This window comes from Lutjanus erythropterus, chromosome 5 (genome assembly GCF_056507025.1).
Source record: "Lutjanus erythropterus isolate fLutEry1 chromosome 5, fLutEry1.hap2, whole genome shotgun sequence".
NCBI lineage: Eukaryota > Metazoa > Chordata > Actinopteri > Lutjaniformes > Lutjanidae > Lutjanus > Lutjanus erythropterus.
In genome coordinates this window covers 29,936,511-29,962,348 of record NC_139321.1, presented here as the reverse complement: position 1 = coordinate 29,962,348, position 25,838 = coordinate 29,936,511, and the positions used below count along the sequence as shown (strand labels likewise).

Here is a 25,838-nt window from a genome sequence, read left to right as displayed (position 1 = left end):
AGTTCTTCATAGAAACACATAAAAAAATAACCTAGGCCTTAAAAAAAATCTAAATTCAATTTATTAGTCAACCAAGACCCAGAAGAAAAGTGGACAAATTTACGAATAGACTGAGGATAGAATCATGATAGAACAAACTGCATCATGTGTGACGTGAATGAACTAAACATGTTAACTTGAGTGTCTGTAAATGTAGTTTATCTTTTGAATAACAGTCCTTTGAGAGAGCCTCCTCCTTGTGGCTGCCCCTTCAGGCCATAAAAAGGTATTTAGCCAGTCAAAGTGATGGATGGTGATGACCTGTGTTAGTGTAGCAACCAGCAGGTGACCATGTGGGAAGCAGACCTATGGGACATGGCTGGACTGAGAATCAGTGTCTGTATTAGCTTTACAGTAGCCATAATATTTATCCAAAGTAACATTTAAGAATAAAAGCGCATCAACCAGTTCATTAGTCGACCAATGATTCATAATATCTCAAAATTCAGTCTGCTAATTTACCAAAATTCAAAATCAATAACCAAGCATGCAAAAAACAAATACATTATAATTCAATCTAATACACCAGATTCAATTATGTGGTTATGTTTGAGGCAGGTTATTTAGTTTTTATATTTTATTGTATTATATTATTAGTTCTTTGCATAGCCCCAGTTACAAAAAAGTTGGGATGCTGTATTCAGTGTAAATAAAAACAGGATGCAATGATTTGTGAATACTTTTCAACCTTTAGTTGTATTAAATACAGTACAAATATTTATGTTCAAATAGATTAACTTTTTCATTTTTTGTGAAAATACACTCATTCTTGCTTGGATCCTGCAACATATTTCAAAAAAGGTGGAACAGGGGCATGTTCACCACTGCGATGCATCACTTTTTCTATACGACTTCAGTTGCTCAGCAGTCCAGGGTCTCTGTTGTTGAATTTTGTGCTTCATAATGCATCACACATTTTCAGTTAGAGGCAGGTATGGACTGCAGGAAGGCCAGTTTAGTACCAGAACTTACCAGAACTTTAATGGAAAGTATCAGAGCTTTTACTATGAAGCCACGCTGTTGTCACATGTCGGTACATCTCTGAAAAAAAAATTGTCTGGATGGCAGCATAAGTTGCTCCAAAACCTGTATGTACCTTGCAGCATTAATGGGGCCTTAACAGATGTGACAGTCTGCCATGATGCCATGAGCATCACAGATGCTGGCTTTTGAAATTTGCACTCGTAACAATCTGGACGATACTTTATTCTTTGGCCTGGAGGACACAAAGTCCATGACTTCTAAAAACAATGTGAAATGTGGTCTCAGACGAGTCGGGATGTCTTCCTGGATGTTGCTGATACATGATATATTTAGTGTTGATTTTCAGACTTGCCCCTTACATGCAGAGATTTATGAAATCCTTAAATTTCTTGAAATTGTTTGTTGAAAAATGCTATTGATAAACTGTCAGACTATTTGCTCACACAGTTTTTCACAAAGTAGTGGCCCTCGCCCCATCCTTGCTTGTGGATGACTGAACCTTTAGAGAATGCCTCTTTAATACCTAATCATGATACTATGATATGTTATCAATTGACCAGTTTACTTGTGGAATGTTTTTTGAGTATTCCACAGGTTTCCCAGTCTTTTGTTGCTGCTGTTCCAATTTTTTTAGAACATTTTGCAGGAATTAGTGTATCTTTACAAAAAAACAATAAGGTTTATCAGTTTGAACATTAAATATCTGGTCTTTGTACTGACAAGGATTTGCAAATCATTAAATTTTCTTGGCATTTTACCCAACTTTTTTGAAATTGGGTTGTAATATTTTAATCCTCAATAAATACAGAAAGTGCGACAAAATTGTAGGGTCATAGTGTTATGGAATCTGCAGTTTTGTATACTGCATTCTTTTCATTAACTGTCAATGTCTCATCTCTCCATCCCTTGCTCTTTTTTCTACCGTGGATCCTGCATCCACCTTCTTCCGCTTAGTTTCTCTGTCTGCATTTTAAAATCATCAGCGTTGAACTGTCCATCTCACAGTTACACAAACTGACACACAAATGTTGAGTTGGATTTTGGACCAAAACTTGATTCAGTCTTTATTTTTGACATTTGACAATATATTACTTTTCAAAATCTGTCTGGCAGCAGCATGTGAAAATATTATCATTGCAGTGGATCCTGTTAAAGATGCTCTCTGCATCCTCTCCCCGTCTTTCTGCCTCGAGTTCAACTGCTTTTTATTTGCATAATCACTTGAACTTTTCACTAATGCTGTCATATGTTGTATGATATTGTGTATTTATTGTAATTCAATCAGGAAATCATGAATAGTTATCTGAATCTTGTGCATAGTACATTTGCATAAAATGAAATCCTAATGTGCTGAACAGTGGGGTTCAGCAGCACAGCAGGTAGCTGGATAACAAAATTATCTCACTCCTCCAAACTGTTGTTCGCTACTTACAAATTACCCAACTGAAGCCAAAACAACCAAAACTTTCTGCTGCAAAACAAAATTATTTTCATTTAATTTACAACATGACACATTAGGTTGCTGCTGCACAGCACCTGTTCTCCTTTCCCTGTCCTCCCTGCTCTCCCCATCACCACCATCAGCCACTCGTGGACCGAAAAGGTCAGTTAATTTGGAATTCTTTGTTGCATCTGCCAACAAAGCTTTTTTGCTATCGCAAGCTTTTTCTGCAGCACCTTTACTTCTTCTGTCCATCTCAACTCAAAACTAGTTTAATCCTCCAACTCTGGCGGTCAAGCAATGAAACTTCAGTCGATATTTTGCTTTACCAGTCACATTTAAAGGAAAGAGGCAGCAGACTCGCATAGCAGTGGGAGCCTGTGTGAGAGAGAGACAGTTAAAAGAAAGGGCCAGTGCTGGCTCGGACTCAGGGACTGAAAGTTTTGTTGAAACTCTTCAGAGTGCTGCATGAAAGTACAAGGAGCTCTGACAGCAGGGGGATTATGAGCTGATAAATCTTTTTAGCCAGACAAAAACTCTGACTTTGGATTGCATTGTTTTCAATGCTTGACATCCCATAAATTTTTCTTTTTTCTTTTTGTAAAATATGTATTCCAGTTGGTTGCTTTATTTATGACCATACAATTAGGATTGGAGCCCTAATGACAGCTGGCTTTACTAAATGTGATTCAGTCATCCTGGCTCAATACAACTGCTCTGCTCCTTACTTAGGCTGAATTTAGACTAGAGCTGAATAATTAATCAAAATCTTATCGAAATCACAATATTGCCTTTTCCCATTTTCAAATCCTAGCAAGCACAGAATTTATTAAAGACAAAATGCGTGTCAGAATGCCATTTTAAATTAAATGTTGCGTTGCAGAGACGTCCTGGCCTACACATCTTTATCTACAGACTTGGTACAGATCCCTGCAAAACTCACACTGTAATCATTTTAATATGTTTTACAATGAAGATTAGAATAATGATATAAAAATTTGTATTTCCTCTTATATCACCAATCATATAGTAATTGCAATATCAGTCAAAATAACTGCAATTAGATATTTTTTCAAAGTTGTTCAGCCCTAATTTAGAGGCACAATGCCTGTTCTCTCATTTATTTGAAGAGGCAGTGCATTTATGCTGCAGTAGTGGGGAATGCAGGCAATGAATTCTGGGGAAAAAGGCAGTAAAAAGTTGAAACGCATCAAAGGGATGGCACGCAGCAAAGGACCACAGGTGGGAATCGAACCCAAGGCCACTGCTAAAGACAGATAACTAGCTACCAGGACGCGCTTGCTTGGCTTATCTTGTGTTGAAGTCTCTGTCTAGCTTATAGTTTATGCTGACCCAGAAGCTTCCTTCCTAGTTTGTTTCCATTTCTGGCAAGCTACAGAGTGAATAAAGAGAGGGAGCTGTGGTCACGAGAAGCCAGTGACTCAGAGAAATAAACTATTATTCTCTGATTGTTTCACAGAGGTTATGCTCTAAGAACAGATAAACACTCCCATTTCGACGAATAAAACTGTGCTAATTGCCACAGTGCCTGATTTAATCTGAGTACAGCCTTAAGCTACGTCACACTGCAAACCCTCATGGTCAATTTGGATTTATTATTTTTTTGTTTTGTTTGGCTGTTCACATTGTTTTTAAAATGTAGCCAAAATCAGATTCCCACATGCACAAATGAAAGATAACAAAGACTTCACACGCTGTTATATGAAAGTAAATACAGAGGCCACTGAAGTCAGTGTCAGCAGTTTCATTTATAAGTTGATGTGCAGTAGAAGCCAGCAAATTTGTGAGCAGATGATACCAAGGACAAGGATGAGGAGACACAGAGCCAAGTGTTTTATTTACAGCTTTTTGTGGAGAAATGGCTGCTTCTTTTTTTACAGGGGTGTGAGTGGATGTGGAGTCAAAGTCAGGATTGGTTGTTGATGTAGAATGACACCAGCCACGCTGCTGAGAAATCAGCTGTTTGTATCTTAATCTCATTCTTTCTTTCACTATCCAAATATATTATTATATATATTTTAAATACTAAATCATTTTAAACAAATCATTTTCCTTAGATTTTGGTTTAAATTGGTTGAGAGATGACAGAGTGTTGTAAGAGTTTTTACATATTTGTTTTAGCTAATGGGAGTCAGAAAGGAACCAGACGGCAAAGATCTGTTGAGCAACTGTTTGTAATACAGAACAGACTTCTCTGTTGAGTACCAGTGATCCTGCTGCAGAAGTTTACCACCTATTGAGAACGTGTTTCAGTTTGACAGTCTTGAAATCTGTTTGATCAAACTTAAATAAGACCCCAAGAAATCTGAAACACTTAGTACTGATCAACCCATCCCTCCTGATGCACCTCAAGTTCAACCTCCGTTCATTTCAGGGTATCGATATCTGCAGGGGTGGGAGCATCAGTGATTCCAAGGCCTTTCTAGCAGACATCCGGAAATGCATCGTTCTCAGCGTTTCACTGATTAGCTGGTTCACTCCTCATAGACCCGGCTAATCACATTCATCATGGATGAGAAGCTTGATCTATTGGAGATTAGATTAGTCAACACTCATCTGTGTTGAATAAGTGATTGCTGCAATGCAGGGGACCTTCCACATGAGAGGATTTGCAATCACTTTGTGGCCAAAAAGGATTTCATTTTCATGCATGGAATGATTCGATATTAACATTTATCTAACAAAAAAATGATCTGAGCATATTGCTGCAAGTTATCATTATTCATGCATTAAGCTTTATTATTTTTTAGGTCATAAGTGCTATGTTTTAAATATGGCGTAATCAAATTCTACCAGCATCAAGCTCCAGAATGTGGTCTGTTTTTAAAACAAATTCATCTTCTTCTTCATGCTCTTTTTGTTAGTGTGACATGGCGCTATTCTCCTCAGCCTGAATGTGGAGTTTGACCTCAGGTCCTTTTTGGGATTTATTTGTCATTTATGCCTTCTGGATATTATGTATTTGCTTTTGTTTTCCTCAGTCATTATGAGGGGATTTGATGCTTTATCATGGCAGGCTCCTTGTGTGCCACTTTCCCTTCTTTGGGAAAAGGAGTCTTTGCTTGAAGCATCTTTTTTATTGTACATAATCAGGCTTAGTCAGTTTCTGTTTGTATGGGTGGCTTACAGTTCCATAATATTCTCGTCTATATTTTTAACTTTTATGCGTGTTTAATATATTTATCCACTGTATAAACACCCTGGCTTGATTTTTGTTGAACCTGTTGGAATCAGTCCCATTCAAATGTGGCATTTGAGGTAAGAATTGAATAAATATTTTTGGATTGGTGCTACAAGTGAGCAGCTGCATCTTTTCTTTCTCTTCTGATATTGTTGTTGTTATTTGGAGGTTCTTTTATTGGCTATACATAGTGGCATACATATTTCTGTTTGAGTGAAAATAAAAGACAGGAAATCAGACCTGCTCCTCCAATCTGCCAAAACGATTTCCAGCAGCGTTTTAATCAAAACAGTGTGTTCTTGCCATTGGACATATTGTTTTCCGCTTCTAAAAGGGCATAATTCATACCGAACATCAACGGGTTTTGGTGTTCTGGGACGGCTGAATCGTTTCTTGAGTTGTGTGTACAACCTCAATATAAATGTGCACACGGTTTCATCAGTCAGGTTTTTTTTCCATCCTTGCCTTAAAGAGACAGTTCAGGTTATTTGAAGTCAGGTTGTGTGATGTACTTATCAATAGTCAGTGTATTACCCCCCCCAGTTTAAAGAAGCTGCAGGGGTACCAGCACAGAAGCTAATCAATGTGCTGCTGTAGACAAGGCCAGCAACAAAGCATGTTTTAGGTACTTTAAAAGGGTCCACTTAAAAACAATCTGTATCGCAGTGTACGCTATATTTAGAACATTTAGAACATTTTCCCATCACTTTACCTTGTCATCAAACAGCCATTTCCAATGGGAAGACCACTGTTATATAAGCCAAAAACTGCTCTCTTCAAAGCAACTAGACTCCTGTGGTTTAACTTGAAGAACACAAGTGCTGGTCTATCACTGCTTTGATTTTGTTTGTATTATTGTGTGACTTCAGTGAATTCAAACTAACCTTTTAAAACACCGAAGTGATGGGGCGGCTGTTTAGCTCAGTTGGTAGTGTCCGTCCCATGTATGGAGGCTGTCGGTCCTCTGCAGTGGCTGCTGGTTCAACTCCAGCCTGTGGCCCTTTGCTGCGTGTCATCCCCTCTCTGTCTTCACCCCCCTTTCCTATCTACTTTTCAGCTATCCTATCAAAATAAAGGCAAGAAAAGGCCCAAAAAACATAACTTTAAAACACCAAAGTGACACAAAACACAAACAAGCTAAACTAATGGAGGCAGCTGTAGACCAGCAACTCCAGTTTTCTGCGTGATAAAATTACTAATGGAGTTTGGTTGGTTTTGGAGAGAGTGCAGTTTGGCTCATATAACGATGATTTTCCCTTGGAAAAGTCTGTCTGACAGGATGGTAAAGCAGTGACAATATTCTGAATGTAGTGTACTCTTAAATGGATGGTTTTTTTTTTTTAAAGCAGATAAAATACACTTTGCTGCTGACCATGTCTACAGCCATATATTGCATAGCGTCCTAGACTGTCCTCCCACTGCTTCCCCAAACTGGGGGCATGCTAACCGCCATCTGTTGTTGGTAATACACCAAGTATTTATGGTACTTCATATAAACTTATGTAAATAAGTACCTCATACATGCCCACTTCAGCTAATCTGAACTATGCCATAAATATTTCAACCCAGTGATGGTTGACACAACATACATAAATGTACTTTTTCTACTGTTCAACTACTTTTCAACAGATCTCCCCCCTCCAGCCACGAGAGAGCGTCCTCCAGGGTGTAAAACGGTGTTTGTAGGCGGTCTGCCCGAGAACGCCACGGAGCAGCTCATCATGGAGGTCTTTGGACAGTGTGGTGATATCACCGCCATACGCAAAAGCAAGAAAAACTTCTGCCACATCAGATTTGCTGAAGAGTTTACTGTGGACAAGGCTCTCTTCCTGTCCGGTAAGCAGCTCTTCATTTTACTAATTGTCTAAGTGTTTATTAGCATAATATTTCAGTGTATTTTTGCTATTGCCACGTGGATAAATGTCATGCAAGAATACATGGAGTTGTAAAATATCTGGTTGCTTCATTTAAAAAGCTGGTGTACATAAAAACTCCCAAGGTGACTTTTGATAAGAAATACTTCACTTTTGGATTCAGGGTGTAGAATTGTACCTGTAAACTGTGAATGAATTTAGCATCAGTGACCATACTTGACAACCCAGGAGACCCCCATTTTTCATTGCACTCTCCTGGGTTCCTCCTGGATTCACAATTCTCACGTTTTTCCTGATTTATGGCAAATTTCTGGCACTGTCCACTGTGCATAAGCCCTACAAAGAGCCAACTGTTTCCACCTGCTCAAGTTTACAGCTATACCAAATGTTGTTTTGTGATTCAGAAGAGAACTGCTTGCACCTGCTGTGTAGCTATATGCAGCTCTACTTAGTATGTCCATGCTCATGGGTCATGTCTAGAAGGGGAACGCAGACCTGCAAAAGATCTTGCAAGCGTGATATTTTTTCCCTATCCATGTTTTTTTTGTCTCTAAACCTATCCAGATCTTAACCACAGTGTTGTCACAATATAAAACAAAATCAGTTTGTACCACGAGCACAATGAAGAGAAAATTAGTACAAATTTACAAGTTTCACAAATCTAGAGTTCCCTTCCAGACATGACTATAGTCATGTCTCTACCTCCTCTGTCTCTTCAGTGAATGAAAGACACAGAGAGAAATGGAGAGAACTTAGAGAAAGAAATGCAACAAAATTTTAGACATCCTGGACAGAAGAATTCCCGTCTCCAATGTAAAGTTTTATTTCAGAATGTTTTAAATGAGTTTACAGTAAAATAAAAAAAGGTGAAATAAAATTTTTAAAAGCAACAGAAGAAGGTAACAAAGGAGCACTGTTGTATCTGTGCTGTACATTAATCTAATATCCTACACATTTTACATACCTTGCACATGAATTACTTGTATTTGTGATGGCAAGAGAATGAACAAAGCAGATATTGCAATCAGCAGAAAAGAGCAGGGGGGTGGGGGTATAAGAGATCGGAGTGACTCCTAATTCAAGACGCTTGTATTGAATTGCTTGGCCTACTAGTCTAGAAAGGTTTTCTTTATCTTTTCAAAGAGCCCTGAACTGTACATTTAATTTTTTGTAGTTTGAGAAATGACATTACCTCATGAATCCAGCACAACTGAGATGGAAGGATCAGAGATTTCTACTAGGTAAACTTTTGAAGGAAAAGGGCACATTTTTCTCAGAACAGCCTAACATACCCTGAGGAAAAATATAAAATGTAATTTTCTTTATTACTGTAATCAAATTTTAGACTGGACTAACTAAGAATTAATGCTGTGATCCCACTGTGTTTTCCAGCTTATAAGTGCCAGTTATAGGTATGCATTGTTTTGTTATTTTCACTTTTCAAAAGTCACCAGAATGCAGGAAACAAAGTTTGTGAAACTCAGTTTTTCTAGTGAAGAACCCCACTTTGTTGAGGTCTCAGAGTTGGTAAGGATAGCCTCTTTTACACACCCTGTTCAAGGTGGGAATGTTGTGCCTTTATTCCGCCTCGCCATCCTGTGTAAAAGGTACGGAAGCAGAATCAGGGGTCAGATTTGTTTCGTCTCTGATCCACCAAGGGAGGTAGTAACAGAGCCATAATAGAGCTGGACTAAAGTGTGTGTAAAAGAGTAAGCTGACACACCAGGTCAGGATGCTGCTGAGTTACACATTCACTACTATTGCACAAGCTGACACAGCACTATGTGCACTAAGAAACACACACAGACAGGCAGGAGGAGAGAAATCGTCTCCACAGATCATCACACAAGGTGATCTTTATAAATAAAGTGACAGTCAGTTTATCCAAGAACACATAATTAGGTTTTAAATTCATGAGGATGTCAGCTCTACGTGTAATTATGAATGAGCAGACAAGCAGAATCACTTGTTGATAGGTGTGCTTCTGCGTTATGTCACAATTCTTTTGAGTTGGCATAGCTGGCACGCTGTGTAAGGGGTCACACTGAGGTGGCTTTGTGCCGACGCCGTATGGTTCAGTGTAAAACAAAGCTGGCTTAAAGGCGAGTCTTTGTTACAGCGATGTTGCAGAATGGGCTTATGTCAGTGTTTCCATGTTTTGTTCACAACTGCAGCACTCATTTTGAATAGCTACAGCTCTGATGCGTGCCTTCTTCTCCATGGCAAGAGTTGCTGAGGCTCATGGGTATTGTATAATTTAAAGCTGTCCGCCATGCCTATCTTACATAAAAAATATGATTTCTCAGAAACAAATTAAATAATTAAAACTGATGGCAGTACCACCAACCTAAATGATCATTAAATTATTTACGATACTCCCATTTCTATGTTAAGAAGATCATTAAAAGAACATTTTAAAATGGGAGTTCAGAGTCGTTGGGGGATGGAGTTGTATGTACAGATCCAGCAGCTTCTCCCTCTTTGCAACTCTGTTAGGTTGATAGTTGAGAATAATAAATGAGACAGAACAGAAAATATCAATGACCATTAAGGCAAGCAAAGCATCTCTATAATCCATGTGACATCAGCTTATGGTTTTTAATCTTATCTTCATTTTCACAGTAGCTTCTGGAGCCCAGACATCCTAAATCAAACACCCAATCTCATCTCTATATTCTTGCTTTAAAAAAACACATTTAACCTAGCAACTCATTCATTAGCATTCCCAGCATTATTAAGTGTGTGTTCACGCATTTGAAAATGTGTGCGTTTGTTTGTGTGAGAATTACTCTGAATGAGAGAACCTGTAATTTCGTCTGCCTCTATTCTTACAGTGAAATGTGGGAGCTGAGGCCCGTATATTAACCAGATGACAGAGCTGTGTAGTTTTCCCATAAATAACCACACACACACATGCATGCACACCCTGTGCAAACACAGTACCCAGGAAAGGCTCACACTCCAGCAGCCCCAGCACACTAAGATCTCCTCATATGAAATATTGAAGTTGTGTTAGATTGGGAGCCTGCAGCAGAGAGAGCGGACTGAAGTAGAAAGCCCCCGAACTCACACATGCATTTCTTTTCCTGTTTGCTCTGGCATCCACCACTACCCGCCCCCTTCTCCTGTGACGAGACTATGTTGAATCGCACTGGGCATCATTACTGTGTCCAGCTAGTGTATGCACACACACACACACACACACACACATACATGCACGCATATACAAGTATCCAAACACTCTCTGATCATTTCAACCAATTAAATCACAAAATGGGCATGATTTCACTTCAGCTCCGCAACTAGCCATTAGCGAAAATTGAGTAAGGAGGAGAGTGTGAGGATAAGAGGGAAGCAGTGAGGTAATGAGGGATATTGTGGTCTTTCAGTGCCACTAGAGGAGTAATTGGCCTCCCTAAGTCTCTCTCGTGCATTGACAAAATGATGCAGGCCTTCTGTACCCAATAAAACCCTACAGCTACAGTATATCTTCTGAAATGACAGGATACAACAAGCAAAAAGGAAATGACAAGTTTAATAAGAAAGGTGGTACCCCATTAGAGAGCTTGCTCAGTGGTTTGCCTTTGTTATCTATTAAAGTAAATAGCATTATATTTACTTTAATAATTCACAAAAATACTATCACGTCATCAGAAACTAAGGAAGCAAGGTGAAATACTCTCTACTTTGACAACAATGCAGCTGTGCTGTCCTTTTAAGTTTCCATCCCAGGCTGGAATAACTATTGTAGTTTGCCCATTACACGTTAATTTGAGTTCAAATTAATGCTGAATGTTCTCCAAATGAGTTAGTGTCTGTTTATATGTTGTAATAAATCATTAATAATCTTTCATTAGGGGAAGATGTTTAAAACATTGAAATTGAGCAGCATGTGAATGGAGTCTGGCAGCCAGCTGCTGAACTCAGACTTCAGAGTGTGTACTTTCAGAGCAGCAGGCATCTGTCTTCAGGATAACAGGCTTACCTTAACATTGCCAGAAGATATACAGATATAAACAGCTGATCAACTTACAGTGTAGGACTCATCCTCACTTGCCATTGTCCAGTTGTCACTTAGGTCATTTTGCACTACTGCAGAGTTCCTGCAGCCTGCCTGAGTTGACCCAACTCTGGGGAGGAGGGGGTGTGGGAAAACAACTCACTCCAACTATAGATCATATATTAAACAGGATTTCAACTTATTTATATGCAGTCTAAGGCTCAAACACATTAGTTAGATCAAGATTCTCCTTTTAACATTTGCTTGATATTGATCCTTTAACAGGCCTAAATTAAGTTTGTAGAAGGTGATGGAAAGTTACACACAACGGGCCCAAAAAGAAAACCTGCTACATGTAGAGTAAAGCTCATGTGTACCTTTTCATTCGCCTGCTCCTTTTTTCCTGTGTTGCTGCTCAGTTGACTCAAATTCACACTTCCAGGCATGTTCTTCATTTGCATAAAAAAGATGCACAATGCCTCAAGTCCCTAAACTATTGCTTTTTTTTGTTTGTTTTTGTTTTTGTTTTGTTTTTTTTATTTCCACCTAGAAGATGTAAGACTAGTAATTATCACAGGCTATATTTGCAAAGTCACTGAGAAATGATTGTTGATTAATAAAAGTGTGACCGCCAGATGTGAGTAGGAACTGTGACGTTGGCAGCTGTAAAAAATTAGAAGCGTTCAGGCTTCTTTAGTCTGAAGCCGACCAGGGACTTTTTGTCACTTGCCACCGTCTCCTCTCTCTCTCCCTTTATTTCTTGTTCCTCTCTACCGTCAAATATCCAATAACAAGACTAAGAGGCTACAGCCATCTTCTCTGAGAGGCTGTGCTCAGGCAAAGTGCTGTTTTGAGCTAAATGCTGACATCAGTATGCTCACAATGATAATGCCAATATGTGAATGCTAGACAAGTATAATGTTTGCCATGTTCTCAGTTTTTGTTTGCATATTAGCATGCTAGCGTTTGCTATTTAGCTCTAAATACAAAGTGCAGTTCAGGCTGATGGGAATTTCTTTAGTTTAGCTCAAGGATTTTCAAAGTCTGAGCCTGTTGGCCTCCCCTCAGACAAAGCCCCCTTTCTTGCTTAGTTTTGTCAGTCCCTGGACATCTATGGTATCATGATTGTGATGTTTGATTCTATAAACACTCAACTATTGAGCCAAGATAGCCAAAAATTGCTGTTTGACATAATGTCAGAATACACCAAATACAAAATAATAATACATTTGTCCTAAAAAATTATTAGTTAACCAAATAACACACATTCCGGCTATATGATCTCCTTTTGATAACCAATATTAATAACTCTGTAATATATGTTTAACTGCCATTTACGGAGCCTCCCCCTGAAACTGTTTAAAGGCCCCTTGGGGAGGCTGGCCTACTAAATCTCTGGTTTAGTAGCTATTTGGTTGTAAACTATTGGACAAATTAAAATTTTGACCAGGTGATACAACTACATGAAAAGTGAAGAGGATCACCAAAAAGATTAAGATTAATTCTGGTTGGACATGACTGTGTGGACCAGATTACATGAAAATCCATCCAATAGTTAAGACATTTACTCAAAACCAGATTTGTAAAAGGAAAAGTTATTGGAATTTATCTACTTTCACAACAATGCTACAACTGTGGTGTCCTTTGAATGTCTGTGGAGCTGTGAATGTCTGTACAAAATTTTTTCTCTCATTCACTTCCTCCTATCTCCTATTTCTTTGTGGTGTTCAATTGTTAAACGATGCTTCCCATAGGTTATCGTGTCCGTTTGGGCTCCAGCACAGACAAAAAAGACACTGGCCGTCTCCACGTGGACTTCGCCCAGGCCAGAGACGACCTCTACGAATGGGAGTGTCGCCAACGCATGTTGGCCAGAGAGGAGAGGCACCGGCGCAAGATGGAGGAGGATCGCCTCCGACCACCCTCCCCTCCTCCTATCGTCCACTACTCGGAGCACGAGTGCAGCCAGCTGGGAGACAAGATCAAAGGTTGGTAGACATACAAAATAGAAGACGTATACAATAAAATGTGTAAATTATATGATAGCTCAAACATAAGAAACGCAGCTTGGTAAAGTACGTGGTTTTACAGAGTTCTTAAAAAGTCTAAAATCAAATTATCCAAATTTTATGCCCTAAAATATCTTAAATATAATTTTGACATATTTTTAAAATATGATTAGATTATGAGATTAATGCTTTTATAAAGTTTAATCAACTTTAGGCTTGCTTTTAAATGTGTTTTGGGGAAAAATGTATATTAACTATGCTGTAACAACTACAAAACAAAACCCATATGGAACCCATATCCACTAATGCAAACTGTGTAGTCCAGTCAGACTTAAATGGAGCGTACACACAGTGTGTGGGCTAAATTGGTGTCTCTTCTCATCAAAAAATAGCCATTTCTAAAAGTTAAAGTTATGTCTGTTAACATTACTTTCATCTAATATGGGCAAGCACGTCAAGTCCTTCATTAAAGCCTGTTGAAAACGATGTATTTGAAGCCCACTGTATCTTGTACATGAAAACTTTACAAGATGGAACTTTGGATATAAAGGCATTAGTGTCACATGGTGAAGTCAGAAAAACAATAATCTGCTGTAAAAGCCAGCAACAAACGCCTGCTATTAACCAGGATTGTTTGAGAGCGTCTCCAAAGTCCGGCCCCTTTGCGACCCAGTCTGCACTAACACAATAACTCCTGCAACCCCGTGAAGTGACCTCTGGACAGTGTCTGGATCTACACCTATGAAGGAGCTCTAGACTTAACACACTGTAGCTAAACATCTGTCATATAAAAGCCATGAAGTCATAGATGAGTTGTTTCAGACATAAATAAAACCTTCAAGTATGGAAAGACTTCTTATGCCAATATGGATGTGAAATAGGTCTTAAATTGCATCCACAATGGTCTTAAAAGGCCTTTAAAAGTCTTCTATTAAACTTATTGAAACCTGAATGTAAAACCTTGAAATGTGGAAGAAAATTAATATAGAATTGATTTAAAATTTTAATATAGAACAAATTCTAATGAGCAACAACAAGAAAAATGGATCAACTCATAACACTATTGTTCTTCATGCAAAACACAAACAGACAGGGTAGGGAACGAGGTAAATTTGTGTGCTGGCAGGGGGCATCCAATACGAGCCAAGGCATGACAGGAATAGTCCTGAAGTGCAGCTGGTAAAACTAACAAAGCAGTTTTCTCTGACATTCTGACAAATTCAGGGAATTTGTTTTCAAACGACATTACACAAAGGCTGTTAACCGTATATCAGTTTACTCCCCCCTCAGCACATGCTCCCCTCTCTTATCTTGTCCTTTCTCCCCTGCTCTCCTCTCTGCACTCCCTATTATTCTCTGCTCATCCTTTCCATTTCTCTTCCCCACTCTCCTTTTGCCCGTCTTCTCGGCTTTCTGTCGGGTTTCCGGCTGAATAAACTTGTTCTGCTAATGAGCAATGACACTTCCAGGTCTCAGTCACAGTTGCACTAGAGAAAAATGGCTGTGACTTTCTGCCTCTCCACCATCTGTGGGTGTCTTTTTCAGCTCTGCCTTCTCTGGCCTTGGTGTAAAGAATTCAGTTGTTGTTGAGGCCAAGGATTTGTTTCTGATCACTTTGGGCTGCTGTTGTGAAAATACACATCCCGGCTATTTGCTGCAGATTTAGGTGTAGTCTTTTCCTGAATCTTTCACCTGAGGGAAAAAGGGGGTTTAGCACTTTTCAGTGCCAGTTATATTCCTACACCCCAAATCAAATTCGTCATTTTGATGACAAGAAGCTCAACTTTTTATGCAGGCTGCCTCTAAATGGGTGTCATCCCCCCCTTTTTTTTTTACTTCAGTGAGGTTGTTCTGTGGTTCGAGTATGTACAGTCTTTTTTCCTTTTATCCAATAGAAATCAAGTCTTTTTGTTCTCTTGCCTTGCTATCCTCAGCTTACTGTGGTGTTATTATTCCCACTAGGTGTAATCCTGGATGGGATCATTGGATAATTTCCGTGTGCGTGAGTCCATGTCAGTGTGTATGATAAACGGACCTGCATTTTGTCTAGAGCCTCTCTCTCATACTACTGGACCAATCAGCCTAATTTTTATCAACAGTCATGACTGTATGCCAGCAGACCTCTGTGATTTAGAATTTTGGAAAAACTTTTTTTGTTGCTCCACGCCGGCAACAAGTCATCCCGTTTTTATAAACACAATATTCCAAGAACGCCTTGAGGTAATTTCTTCAAACTTGATACAAATGGCCACTTGGCCCTCTGGATGAACTGATTAGATTTTGGTGGTCAAAGGTAATTGTGACCTCACTAAATACATTTTTAGATAACTCAAAATTGTATACATTAATTAGGACAAAACTATACACAAATATCTAATAGGATGAAATAATGTGGTGATGACATTTTATATCCAAAAGGTCGAAAGTCAACTTCATTGTGATATCATAGTCTAGCTCTCTATCAGTCCCCTGTCCTCCTCTGTAAAGTGAAGTGAAGTCTCTAAGTGAAGACAACACGTTTCACAATGGAAATTTACTTTACTAAATTCCTTGAAAGTCACAGGTCAATATAGTGTTACGTTCCATATTACATTCATTCAAAGTCTTCACTACATACATTATATGAGTCTGGATAAACATGTATGTAAACTGTAACTTGACTGTTTTGTGCAGACACCACTGTGAGGCTGTAAGTCTGTTTTTTGATTGCTCAGCTGACTTCTCACTCTTGTTAACTGACCGCCAGGGGCCACAGGTAATCAACAAGTTCATGTTAATGTTGGCAGAACTTTACAAATCACTACTTGTTGCATCTGGCAGTTGTGGTGACATTGCAGTAGGTGTTTCACCATCTGTTGTCTGTTGGGGATCTGCACTCTACTGATTGCACTCTTCTAGTTTTTATTCTTTTTCCAGTTTTACCTTGCTCATATAAACCTTGACCTTCATTTGTCTAGTTTTCACTCTATTTATTTAGGGCTACCTGTATTTCCTTTTATGCTACTGTAAATATCTCCCATCTACCAGAAAGCAGGGTCACAATTTACAGCCTTGTATTACATAAACTATGATTATTTACTTTTACAAGGGTTGGCAATCTTTGTTCTTGCTTTCATGACCGTCACTGTCCTGTGACTGCAGGAATAATTTATTTTCGCTTTCCTGTATAGCCCCTGACTCTTCCTTTTTTCCAACCCTCCTGTCCAGACGACGGCAAGTTTCCCGAAGCAGTGCGTGTGCTCCTGACCTGGTTGGAGCGAGGTGAAGTCAACAGAAGGAACGCCAACAATTTCTACTCCATGATCCAGTCCTCTAACGGCCACATCCGCCGATTGACAACTGAGAAGAGTCAGCACGAGAAGGAGATGGAGGAGGCCAAAGACAAGTTCAAGACTGCTCTGGCCGGCATAGTGGCTCAATGTGAGTCTTATGTTCTCAGTCACACACACTGCAGACTTAGATATGTACAGTGTACAGTTAATGCTGTATATACTGAGATAATATTTGTTAATTGGCCAAAGATAAGTTGAGGATCACGCACACTGAGCAACAGAAAGTAACTAATTTAAAGCTACTAGAATACATGATACTCCTTGTTGTTCAGTATATGTACAGAAGTAAGAATGAAGCCAATCCATGCTTGGGCCAGTTTCACTGTAAGTTTCCCTCTCATAGGACTAGACACACGGCATAAACATACTGTTGGTAGGACAATATCTCAGTAATGACTTTTTATGCCTGAAGTGCTTTGTGCTGCGAATAAGTAAGTATATTGTTCACAGCCCTTCATTAACTCTCACACGATGCACAAAGCATGTATGCACAGTATTAATCACTAAGGAGAACACACTGTGGATATTAAGGTTATTGAGTTTAAAAGGATCAGTGAAGCATCTTGTTTAATGCTAGTTTGTTTTTGGGAGGATGGCTCAAAGGTAAGTTTAATTTCTTTCCTAACAGTGTTGTAACACTCTATGCTACTAGGCATTCTGTGTCCCTCTTCTTTTTTTAATTCTTCAAGATACAAAGCTTTTAAAGGGATAGTACAGATTATTTAATGTGGGGTTGTATGAGGTACTTATCAATACTCAGTGTATTACAGGCACCAGCATGGAAGCTAAGGAATGTACTGCTGTGGACAGGGTCAGCAGCAAAAGGTATTTTAGAAACTTAAAAAAGGTTCAACTAAAAAAAAAAAAATCAGTATCACACATTTTCAACTAGAATGTTTTCACCACTTTACTTTGCCATCATCTAGTCTTTTCTGACAGGAAACCAAATAACAGCCAAATATCGCTGTCTTGAAACCAACCAAACTCCATAGGTGAAATCAATCATTTTACCTTGCAAAGCACAGGAGTTGCTGGTGTACTGCTGCCTCTATCTGTTAGTTTGTTTGTGACTTTGATTAATCTTAACTATCCTTTTAAAACACAGAAGCCACAGAAGAACGCAAACAAACTAACAGATCGAGGCAGCTGTAGATCAGAAACTCCTGTGTACTATGAGGTAAAATGATTCATTTTACCGATCGAGTTTGGTTGGTATGGAGAGAGCGATATTTGGCTCATGTAATAGCAGTTTCCTGTCAGAAAACGCTCTGTGATGGCAAGGTAAAGCAGTGAATATATTCTAAAAAATAGCATATAGAAAATATAGAACCAATGGAAACTGATATTTAAGACTGATATTTTTGTAGGTGGGCTTTTTTTTAGGTTGCTAAAATACCTTTGGTGCTGACCCTATCCACAGCACTAGTTTCTTTAGCTTCCAGGCTGGTATTCCTCTTTGCATCTCCAAACATAAATTAATCCAAACTATCCCTTTAACCATTACAAGGAAAAATAATACTGGTAACAGGGCCTTGACTGGATATTATTCAAGTTACCCTCAGATGAAAGTAGTAAGTAGCCCTGTACATTCATTGCATGAATACAAACATATACAGCAAATGCATGCTTAGCTCATTTCAGTTGATGAAAGGCCAAAGGCAAAGCATTCTGCACCTACTCACCTCTGACAGCTTTGGCTGTGCAGCTGTTGGTTTACACCATCGCCTTCGGCACTTTGTCTCCGCATATCCCACCACATGCATGTTAAATAGAACGTAAACATCCTTGAGCACAAAGTGAAGTTCCCAGTTTGTGTATTAGGTAAATAATATGTGTGGAAGACAAATAAGGTGTATGTGGGCGTGTGTATTTGTATAAACCACACAAAGAGATGCAGGGTTGTTGTCCCTGTATTAGCCATCCTCCGTCTTTTCAGCCCATACAGACACATTCCTATTCATGGCTTTACCTTCCTTCTGGTGCATTGATGGTCATATTAATGATAACACAGACTGGCCTCCTGTGAGGAGATTTTACAAGTTTCACTTGGGAACAACTCTCCAACCCATACCAAATGAATTCAGCCTGTCAGTGCTTTTAGTTGCCGTCTGCATAGGTCTGTCTCTGATGGAATATGTCACCTTAAAGGTCAGTTCACCCCAGTCACAAAAAATCATATTGTCACTTAATCCTTAGTGGTGTCTAGTCATGCAGATAGCTTTCATTTCATGTGCCCAGCTTTTGAGATATTGCCTTCTCAATTTTCTGCTGTTGCATTAATACAATAATGGTGCAGAGAATTTCATTTGTGGTGCTCAAAGCATTGAAAAAATACATTTCAAAGACTCAAAAACATCTTGCCTTTCCAGAAACAATGTGCCTTTCTCTAAAGATAATCCACAGACCCCACTGTGAGGAGTGTCTATTTGAACTACTATCTGCCATATTGAAAACAAGTAGACACACACACAACAACACAAACACACACACACACACACACACACACATATACATATACATATACTTGCATATTAGCTCACAGACCTGAAAGTCTGTCTGTACCCTTTCCTCTCCTCTCTGACTTCACCATCGATCTGCTCCATCAAATTACAGGGTGCTGGGAAGATGCTATTGATCCCTGTGCTGTTCTCTCTCTCTCACCACTCTGCAAACACACAGACACATACACAACTAGCTGGTGGTCATATTGACCCCCCTCCCTTCCCTCCTCGTGTACATTAGGACCTCTGGGATACACAGACCTCCCATACATTCCTCCATGACCACCCACATGTCAACATGGAATGACTATATCAATACACGCTGCAGCAAAGACAGAATCTGACACAGACTGTACAGACTAACAGCAGCTGTCATCATACACATTACATGTAGGAGGAGAGGAGACCTCGGAGTTAAAGGTTTGCTCCTCATTGAATCTCACTCAGCTCAGTCAAGCGTGAAGCTTCTGCGCTGTCATTTTGCAGCTACAACTGTACTGAAGGGTTAACCACAGTGGCTTGAAGCTTGGATCGGTTCCTGTTAAAAGAAGAGAGAAATGTTCATAGAGAAAGCAAATCAGCAGCACTGCTTTACTTTAACAAGGTGTCCTTGGGCAAGATTCAAAACAGCCGACTGCTGTAGTGGAGCTGCGCAATGGTCAACAGTAGCACACTTTAAGTAGGTTATTTTTGGCAGCTGCCAGTTGCTTAGAAAAATTTCCCTTGTTAAACAAATATTAAACAAAACAGAGTCTACACCCAGGCTGCTCTGTGAGACAGCACTTCAGCACAGCAGATCTGTGTCAACATGCTCATATTTAGGGGGTCTAATATTGTCACCATCGACTGTAAATACAGATGGACAACACGTCTTCGGTTCCTCCCGTTGTGCAAAAATTAAGCCTGAGTATCCCAGATACGAGTGCAGGAGTGATCAGGTTTGGAGCCACACTATGGAGGTCCCGTCCAAACACCAGCCTGACTCAATCTGGAGAAGAGGTCAGCTGTCAATCATGATGTGAAACTCCCTTATTATAGCATCAAATAACTAATTAAATCTACCTTGATCTTTTAGTTTAGCCAGGGCCTATCCACTGGTGGGTTATTGTAATTCCACTACTTTTTTTGGTAAATAGACCTTGCTAATAGATCTAATGACTTGCTTTTTCTAATTAAAAAAATGCAGTTACAATGATGGAAATTCCTACCATTCTTGTTACTCAGTACTACTTTGGATTTTCTTCAAAACATTGCAGTGGATAGCGGAAAAATGCAGCCTGTTCCCCAGATTTTCTGGTTTATGATCCAACATCAGCAAATGCTGACACAAGACAGTTCAGGCAATGTAAGCTTGCTTTTCACCACTGTAATGTTTCTAATATAAACTGGCACCTTATAATTACTATTAACTAATTTACTATAGCAATACTTAGTTAAGATACATCCGGTGTCCTGTGGGTCCTCTTCTACGAAATACACTAGTCATTGCTGCCTGCTGGTGGCCAGGAGTATTAAAAACTATCAGTGATAATGAGTGCAGTGATAGATAAAAAATTTGACAGTTGTCAGTCAAATAACTACAACAAAATGACATAGCTATATGTGCTTTCAAATGTAACCCAAAAGCTACTTTCCCTTATAAATAATTACTCTCATATGCTGTAATTGTAACTCAATTACTTTTGAGAGAAGTAACTAATAACTGTAACTAATTGCTAAATTTCAGTAGCTTGCTCAACACTGGTCCTGTCTGCTAAAATGGATGTGATGGTTTTTGACCTATATTGCAGCCACCCACCAGGGAGAAATCAAGATGTTTTGGCTTCACTTTAGGGGGGCTGTCATGATGTCCATATTTATATCTTTATATAGTGGTTCACACTCTTAGTTTAGCATGTTAGCACGCTAGTATTTGAGGCTGACGGGGTTGTCATTAGTATTGCAAATATGTGTTCATACAACTAATTATTTGCAAATTAAATAATGGGTGTAGATTAGTTAGGAGATCACAGAGGTTATTTTCTAAATGAATATCTGTATCAGATTTTAAGACAGGTCATTCAATGGCTATTAAGACATTTTACTCAAAACCACAGGTGACCTTTCCTAGGTCTCGCCCCTTTTTGCTCTGTGCTCCAATGACAGTTGAGTAAGCTTGGTACCCAGCTGAACATCAGTCAGCTTTCTCTTTTCCTGTCTCCTCTACTTGGATATGCAATGTGCTTGGCTCTTCTATCTTGAAAAAAAAAAAAAGAACATTTTTTTGAAGATGGTTGAAAGATGCTGGGAGGTGGCCTCAGTTGGTAACGTTAGCTTCATGTACAGAGACAATGAATCCTCTGGAGTGACTGTGGGCTCAACTCCGCCTGTGGCTCTTTGTTCATGTCATTCCCCTGCTCTCTCTCCCCCTTTCCTGTCATATCTTCAGCTGTCCTGTGAATTAAAGGCAAAAAGCCCATGTATATATAAAAAGATGTTGCTGGGGAACCTGTAAAAGTCATAAATAGTCACATCTTAAGGTAGGTAATGCAAGCAACACACTACCTAACTAGGTATCTAACAATTAATGTAGATTAGCTATCTTAAAAATTAACTTAAAAAACCTTGGGAAAGGAGAAAGTTGACCAAAGCTCCCAAAGGGGTGGGACATAAGAGGAGTCAGTTGTCCACTTCATGGTGGCCCTTCACAGAGGAAAACTCATCTGACTCAGTAGGATTCATCCTTTGAGGACCATTTATGTCTGTACAAAGTTTCACAGCAATCTATCCAGTAGTTGTTGAGGTATTTCAGTCTGGACCAAAGTGTTGAGTCAAAGTCAGTCTTACAGGCTTTGTCTACATGAACCAATATATCATATGATTTAAGTACGCTAGAAAAATGTATGATTCATTAAAGTTTTGCGTGTGGGAACTATCTGACAAACCATCCACGAAATGATGCACTAGCATCAGCTGGTAAGTTGATCACACACTTGCAAACACACGTATAAACAAACAAACACACACACGCACACAGTTCTTTACATCCCTAGTTGACTACACTTTCTCACTCCTCTGCTCCTTCCCACCTGCCCTCTGTCTTTCTTTCTCTCTCTGTCTCTGGATGGTCTCTGGTCCTTCCCTGCATCCCGCCACAGTTGAACAGATTGTGTCTGTATTCCAAGCTGCTTCCAAACAAAAGGCATGGGACCATTTCTCCAAAGCTCAGCGCAAGAACCTGGACATGTGGCGCAAACAAGCCGAGGTTAGTACACTTTGATGTCATTCTGTTGTTCACATGATTTATGGAAAATTAGTCTTTATCCCATTTTGTTCAATGCCTGTCTCCCCCTTTATAAAGTTCTTGTTGTAAAGTTCTTTATTTTTCTATTGATAGTTAGAATGCTTAAAATAGGGCCACATATTGAAAAGTTGAAGAAAAATGAAAGTCAAAAGAGCAGACTCCTTGTTACAGTAAGTACTACAGAACAGGTGCTCACTCCAGCCAGTGTGCAAAACAGACACATGCAGGTCCAAACTTCTGCCCCGATCTCCTCCCTTCCCCTCCTCTCCTCTCCTCTCCCCTCCCTTCCTCCCCCGTGATACAAGCTGCTGGGTGAGTTTTCCATCTCTAAGGGTGTCCAGGACACAGGTAAATCTGTGCAAGCCTCCACCCCTCCCAACTGACAAGTCTTAAGATTTTCTTCCAAGTGGATAGTGAAGAAGGAACATCTCAGGCCATACAAGTGTTGTCATCTTCGAACCTAACAACATTTTTTGTCATCCACTACCAGTGTTTTTTCTCTCTGCCAAATGGAGCATTAATTAGCATGATGATGGGTTGTATGTAATGGAGGGTCTGGAGTGTGGTGCAATCCTGGGTCTAATGGACCATATATGATCATATCCGATTGGTAAGTTTCTTTGAACTTCAATGCAAACAACAACCGATTCAAGGTGTAATTTATAGTCAACCTTTAGACATGCACACATATACACACTTAATAATAATAACAGAATGTCACACAGCAGGAGCAGCAATCAACTTGTACAAAAACATCTTAAAGGTAGGTGCTACAATGTAAAATTGATGTTCAGATTTGCTGCAGAATCATGAAAATAGTGAAATTACCCATCTGTTCAGCAGCTGTTTGTTAGAGCTTGTGTGGAGGTCTTTGAACACACTCCTGATGAGTAAGTAGGAAGTCGGATGATGCATGTTTATATGCAACTGCTTGAGTACCGCCTGTATTGTCATCTTCTTTCACTCAGACCTCGAGGATCTCTCAGGGATCCGCTCACTGGGGAATCACTCTCTTCTTCTTTGAGGCAGGAAGTATTAAAATCTGTTATGTGAATACCAGAGTGTTTTCATCAGGCTGCAGGGATCTGTCCATTCTCTCTCAGACTTCCTTTATAGAGATGTTATATACACACCTGTACACCAGGGAGTAAAACATGACCGTAGATGTGAGTGAAAGAGACCACTGTGGGTGGACAGTCTACTGCAGAATATGTCCTCATTCAGAAAACAACATAAATCCTTTAAAAGATATCCTCGTTCAAACATTCTTTGTAGTCTTTTCCCTTCCAGCTACTTTGCACTGTATTATACTTGTGAGAATAGACTTTATTCTCATTCAGAGTGTGTTTTATATGTGTGCGTGTCTCAGAGTGAGAGGGTAGCAGACAGATGAAGTCATTTGGACTCAAAGCTCCTGGTTCAGCATTGGACTGACTCAAGTCTGTATCTCTCTGTTTGAGTAACTTTAGTAACACAGTAGGGAATGTTACACTCAACCGGTAAAAATTAAACTCTCCTAAAAGGACTTAAAGTATATATTAATGTAGTAAAAAGTATAATCAGTTTTTTATTTTAGTAATGGATCAAATAACTACTTGTGTGAGAAAGTGCTTGTTCATCATGGCAAACCCACAGCTCTATGGAGCGGCTCTCAGGTCATTGTTTGGGTTTTACAGACTACATCTTAACTGAACTGGTTGTCTCTCACAGCACTCAGCACAGTACCAACACCCAACAAAACTGGGCGACTAACTGATAAAAAATAGTGGAGCATGCAGCATCTAAAGAGCTAGGGGCCCACTGTACAAAACTCCATACATATGAAACTTCAGGCTTAATTTCTCCTTAGCTGGGGAATTTACCTGAGAGAGTTGCACAAAATCCCTTAAATGTTTTCTTTAGGTGCAGAAAACCCTTAGGCCTTAACTGCATTGAAAGAGATTTTACAGAATAAAAAAATCTATAGTTAGTGCATGTGATACCTGTTATTGCCTCCATTCAAGAAATCCAGAAAATTATTACAACTTGTCTGTTCTGACCAAAAAGGGATCGCTATTTACAGGAAGGAAAACTGGTAAATAAGCTCTAAATAGCCTTCTCATTTAGACAGTAACCAAATGTGCTATAATTTAATATTTTTTAATAGAATTTATTCCATACATTACTCATGTATCCTCATAAACTCAGCCATGTTACAGAGGTCCCTTTTCCCCCTTACTTTGGTTGCTATGATGTTTTTTTGTCAACAGTTTAACTTCAAGTGACTCCTTAAGTATAAGACTAAGATAAGGAGAAAATCTTAAGTGAACATTTTAAGGAAACCTTAAGGAGAACACTTGAGTTTTATACAACAAATTTTTATTTTAGGGAAACCTTAACTTGGACCTGAAGGAAAATCTTTAAGTGTTTTCTGCAACCCCAGACATTCCCCCCAAGGAAAAACCGAGATAAAAGTAGAATATTAGTACAATACATTTCGTTCATTCTGTGGCCAGAGACACAACTGATGTTCTATAACTGCTGGATGTAATTAGCAACTGTTTGCTTAACCCTTTTATGTCTAAGCTTCGAGCCCTTTTTTCCTACCTCGTACATGCCGATGTGTATGACTAAAAGGGGTAATGATGTGTCAGTGTTGTATTTACAGCTTACTTCCACTGCCTCTAAGTGGCTACAAATCACTCATTGTAGGTCTAAAGCTTCATTAAACATTTAAACTACTTAGAAGTCTCTAACAGCCCTTAGAAAACCCCGTCCTGATGCAGTCCATTAGTTTATAAGTTGTTATGGCTTGCCAGTCAGCAAACAGTTTCCTGCTTGCACATTCAAAAGTCACAGAGGAACATGAGCTTCTTGTCTGAGTCATGTTCTTCCAGCCACTTGATGAAGAAGAAGTCCAATATTCTCCCAGCTTTTAGCTTTTGTTTGGTCAATGTTGAGAAGGTCTCTGCACACCTGAAATGTCTGACAGGTGCGTCGGAAGAAAAATTCAATTTGAAAAAAGATAGCAAAAAAAAGACTCCCGCACACTGTCTCGCTTTCTAGTGATTTATTGAATATCCGACGTTTCGGTCCAAACGACCTTCATCAGGTATACTGGCGGCATACAAACATTTCTGTTTCTATTTCTGTATGTGCACATGTATGTGTATGCATATGTGTACGTGTATGCG

At 39.3% G+C, this 25,838-nt stretch overlaps 1 protein-coding gene across 3 annotated transcripts in view; it reads left to right on the top strand.

The window, feature by feature from the left end:
• The window catches only part of enox2 (ecto-NOX disulfide-thiol exchanger 2), a 195,377-nt gene that overhangs the window by 137,861 nt on the left and 31,678 nt on the right, over nucleotides 1-25,838 (top strand). For all 3 annotated transcript variants that reach the window (XM_084719571.1, XM_084719572.1, XM_084719574.1), the window contains 4 exons: nucleotides 7,296-7,502; nucleotides 13,295-13,528; nucleotides 16,757-16,969; nucleotides 22,520-22,626. In XM_084719571.1, the coding sequence (XP_084575697.1) occupies nucleotides 7,296-7,502; nucleotides 13,295-13,528; nucleotides 16,757-16,969; nucleotides 22,520-22,626 (761 nt within the window). The remainder of the gene's footprint in view (nucleotides 1-7,295; nucleotides 7,503-13,294; nucleotides 13,529-16,756; nucleotides 16,970-22,519; nucleotides 22,627-25,838) is intronic.